We start from the raw sequence: 4997 nt of genomic DNA on the forward strand, positions 1-4997 counted from the left end.
GGGCCCGGGCTGGATTCGAACCTGCCACCTTAGGTGTATGTGGCTGGCGCCTTGGCCACTTGAGCCACAGGCACCCGGCTGAAATGATTTCTTTCAATTGATTCCAATGTTACTAAACAGGCTCATTCAATTTTTATTAGAAGGATCAAAATGCAGACTCATCTTTTCTTTTCTAACTGTACCCCCAGCATTTAATTCTTTTTTGCTTGTTTTGGTATGTTTATTCTTTTGAAAATTGTGGTAAAATATACGGAACATAAAGTTTACCCTTTTAACCATTTTTGAGTATACAGCTCAGTGCTGTTAAGCACATTCATGTTGTTGTTCAGCCATCACCACCACCAATCTACACAACATTTTTCATCTTGCAGAACTGAAGCTTTATATCCATTAAACCACCCTCGGCTACCATACGTCTACCTTCTGTATCTATGAAGTCGACTACTCTAAGTATCTCCTGTAAGTGGGATCATACAGTATTTATCCTTTTGCGCCTGGCTTATTTCACTCAGCACCATGTCTTCAAGCTTCATCCATACTGTAGCATGGTCAGCCTTCCTTTTTAAGGCTGAATAATATTCCATTGTATATATATGCCACATTTTGTTCATCCATTCCTTTTTCCATGGACACTTGGTTTGCTTTCATATCTTGGCTGCTGTGAAAAATGCTGGCATAATCTTTTGGGCATATAACCAAATATGGAATTACCTAGCCTGTTACTCTTAATACTCTCTACTGCCCAGTTCTCCCTTGAAAACTGTTTTGTAAGTTAATTAGCCTGTAAGCACTGAAAGAATAATTGCTTTTTTTTTTGAGACACAGTCTCGAGCTGTGGCCCTGGGTAGAGTGCCATAGTGTCGCTACGCACAGCAACCTCAAACTCTTGGGCTTAAGCGATCCTCTTGCCTCAGCCTCCTAAGTAGCTGGAACAGGCTCCTACCACAACACCTGGCTATTTTTTTTTTTTTTTTTTTGGTTATAGTCGTCATTGTTGTTTGGCCGGCCAGGTCGGATTTGAACCCGCCAGCTCCAGTGTATGTGGCTGGCGCCTTAGCTGCTTGAGCTACAGGCACTGAACCTGAAAGAATGATTGATATGAGGCATAATCTCTGGCCTGGATAAAAACCCAATCTTAAAGAGGGATGACCGATAAAACAGGGTGAATGGAAAAGACTTTAGATTCCCTGGCAATTTAAACAAGAAGAATTTAAAGAATTAGATTTACAGAATAACAGAAAGTGGTTTATAGATACCACATCTCGAAAGGAGATAGGTCTATGGAATAAAATTCCAAGGAAACTGATTTTGTTACACTATTGCTAAATGCTACAAACTTAACAGTCTGATCATTGAAAAATACTCTACAGTGTGAACTTTAAGGCACAATGATTCCTAATTAGTGTTTTAATAAGTGTGTTAGCACTGCCTTGTGCCATTCTGGAATGTCACTTATGGCAAATTAAGGGACACTTTCTCTCCCTATTTTCCATTAGTATTTTAATGCTAGGAGGTGGGAAAAAGCTGATCCATATTCAAGAGGAAAGGAGAGAAAACAATAACAAATTGGCATCTCTTCTGTGAATTGCCCCACAGGCCAAGCATTTTTATGTTCTTAATCATTATTAAATGACTTAACATGACACCCAGAGCCTGGCGAATGATTGCATACTGACATGAGAACGAATTACAAATGAAATGAAAGATCAAGCCGTATTAGAGGACTGCCTCTGGGAAATGAAAATCTTTAATTCTCTTTTATTATTGACATTTATTTGGCTGCCATGAATAACAACATAGCAAAGAGATTCAGCTATGCTTGTGCGCTGAATAGCTTATCCCAGGGCTCAAAACTGCATTAACATTTATCATGTTTGCTTTTGTAGCTGACACCACTGAACAGATTCTCTATCCATCTTGTATTTATCATGCATTGCAGATATAGTGCATCCTCTAATTTAAGTTCATTTTCAGATGGTAGGAAAAGCAAAGATTAGCCAGTGTCTTTCCTCAAATAAATTCCTACTTGTAAGCATTCCTAAGAAGGGTTTAATAGATTTAATAAAGAATACAATGAGTTCACAAGGAAATTCGGTCATAGAATGGGGAGGCTAATTTTCAATTTGGGGAAAATGGCACAAATTCACAAAGAGGAAGACATTTGTGCAATATGTATATCTGGAATACGTAAAACCTTAAGATGAATGTCTCATAGAGAGAAACCAAATAGTATTTTATGAACCTGAAGGTAGTACTACAGTTCCTATAAGAAGCTTGCGTGTTTTTCACTTTTATAAACTGCTCATTGCTAAGACAGGAATACACCATATGCTGTAGGAAGAGACAGAAATTCAGACAGTTTGCATCAATGCATGGATATCCTTTCATAGTTCATTTCTTTTCTCTCTTGTACCAGTTAACAACGTGGCTTTTCCTGCTGTAAAAATAAGATCGTATAGCACCTAGTTCCTTTGCTTACATGATCCTCTTGGACTGGATTGCCCTCCTTTCTTTAAATTCTTCCTAGACTTTAAGGCTTAAGCAAGGATATCAACGGACAAGGACTGACAATTAAGTTTGCAGAATATCACTATGGTCACTGGATATACTTCCAAGGTGATCATGGTGACATTCAAGCAATGAGGTATGCAGCACTTTTTCTAGGATGAGTTTGCAACTTAATTGTCAGATTTTCTATCTTGAGAAAGCCACTCAACATCTCTGAATCTTTCTTGAAAATTTATTTTTAACTTGTCTTTTTTTTTTCTTTCTTTCTTTTTTTTTGAGACAGTCTCACTCTTTCGCCCTGGGTAGAGTGCTGTGGGTCATAATTCACAGCAACCTCAGACTCTTGGGCTCAAGAGATCCTCTTGCCTCAGTCTCCCAAGTAGCTGGGACTACAGGTGTCCACTTACGTGCCCAGCTAGTTTTTCTATTTTTAGTAGAGACAGGGCTTTGTTCTTACTTAGGCTGGTCTTGAACTCCTGAGCTCAAGCAGTCCACCTGCCTCAGCCTCCCAGAGGTTACAGGTATGAGCCATCAGGCCTGGCTCAACTGTTCTTTTTTTGGATAATTTCAAATATACACACAAGTGGAGTTAATATCATAATGACCTCCATATATCTGCTACTCAGTTTCAACAATTAATTCATGACTAGTCTTATTTCATCTATATCACTACTATACACTCACTGAATTATTTTGAAACAAATATTTTTTAAAGCAAATCTCTGAATCTTGGTTTTAACTGTTCTAAAATAAGAGAGTTGATCTATATGTATCCACATAGCCTATAACATCATGTTGTAAACCTCAAATACACATAATAAAATGTGTTTTTAAAAAGAAATAAGTAAAATTAAGAATATTGGGGTGAATTATTTCTAGGACCCCTTAGCAACAAATTCCTATTCCATCTTTGACCCTTTTCAAGCTTTATATCTAATCCAACAAAAGTTTACTTCATATTCATTGTGACATCTTTCTTCAAGCTTTATTGATCTCTTCTGAGTCAATACACCTGTACAGTTCGTACTAATAAATAAAAAGTGTAATTACACTTTACTTTTTACTCATATTTTATGGGTATGAATTTCTTTTCCCAGTTAGATCTTTAAGACTCACATCTTCTATTTCAATGTTCAGCAGAATACCGAGTAACTGCTACCATTTAAAATAATTATTAATTATTGGTTTTAATTTGATAGTTTTAACCTGGATAGTTCCAATAGAATTAAAAGGGTTATATTTTGACTTTAACAGTAGGTACCATCATATTGACAGTATTAATCATTTTCATCTATAACATACATATGTTTACAAGATAAAATTCCAATTTTTAATGTGTGCTATAAGATAGATAGCTGAGTAAAAACAAAATGAAAAATTTTTCCTTTTTTTTTTTTTGCAGTTTTTGGTCGGGGCTGGGTTTGAACCCGCCACCTCTGGCATATGGGGCCAGCGCCCTACTCCTCTGAGCCATAGGCACCACCCGAAAAATTTTTTCTTATATAACTATAGTCCAGACAGTAGAAGGGAAGAGGAGACAGATGGGAGGGGAGGGGAAAGGTAGAAGGAGGGAGGGTATTTGGGGAGGACCTCATCTAATGTGCATGATGCAATGGTACATTTCAAAACTATTAAGAAAAAAACAGTATAATTGTGATGAACGTGTTAATCAGTTCAATGTAAGCATTTCACATCGTCTATCGAATCAGTACACTGAACCCCATAAATGCATCAATGCACACAGTTAAGATTTAATAAAAACAAAAAATAAAAAAAAATTAAAAAAAAAGAAAATTTCTTCTTGACGGAAAATCTGAGGAAGTTATTTCTGAATTTTATTTGTTCATAATTCAGTACATTTATTTTATTCTAGCATAAGTATTTTACTATTAAGTAAATTCTCCTTTTCATGAAAGACATTTCTTGAGTGGAAAAATCTCCAAAATATCCAAGTAAATAAACTATAAACTAAAAATAATAATAATAATAATAATAAACTATAAACTTTGTCAATGTGGTTTTACTCAACTGAATTTAAATAAACTATCTGCTTAAAAATGAACTCTTTTCTACAGAGAGTAGGAATTTTTATTAAAAAACAGTAAAAGGTACGCTGCTTTGAATATATTATAATAGAAATGATACAGAATTTGTGTTACACATGATTAACCTCTATGATTGTGGATACCCCACACGGTCCCCCCATGTACCTGTGGCCATTATGGTGTCATCTCTCCCTTGGGTGAAGATCACAACTCGCTGCCTTTTTGAGTTCGCCTTTGGCAGGGCTTGTGTCTTTTTGGCCATCTCTTTAATGTCATTAGTCTGTTAATAAAAAGGAGGAAAAAATTCTCATAACCAGTATAGCAAAGCAAAACTTTATTTGTAGATTAATAACTTAGTTTTCATTAAAATAAGATCAAAACAGATCTAAACATCTGTTCAGAGATTATTTTTTACCATTATCTAGTGAGGATGTCAAGAGATTT

General features: G+C 35.8%; 1 protein-coding gene across 2 annotated transcripts in view; it reads right to left on the minus strand.

Annotated features, from left to right (window-relative positions):
- Nucleotides 1–4997, minus strand: part of ADK (adenosine kinase) — a 553222-nt gene that overhangs the window by 100097 nt on the left and 448128 nt on the right. For both annotated transcript variants that reach the window (XM_003783535.3, XM_023509646.1), the window contains exon 9: nt 4719–4833. In XM_003783535.3, coding sequence (XP_003783583.1) covers nt 4719–4833 — 115 coding nt within the window. The remainder of the gene's footprint in view (nt 1–4718; nt 4834–4997) is intronic.

Source organism: Otolemur garnettii, unplaced genomic scaffold, assembly GCF_000181295.1.
Source record: "Otolemur garnettii isolate 467f Iridium unplaced genomic scaffold, OtoGar3 scaffold00008, whole genome shotgun sequence".
NCBI classification, from domain to species: Eukaryota; Metazoa; Chordata; class Mammalia; order Primates; family Galagidae; genus Otolemur; species Otolemur garnettii.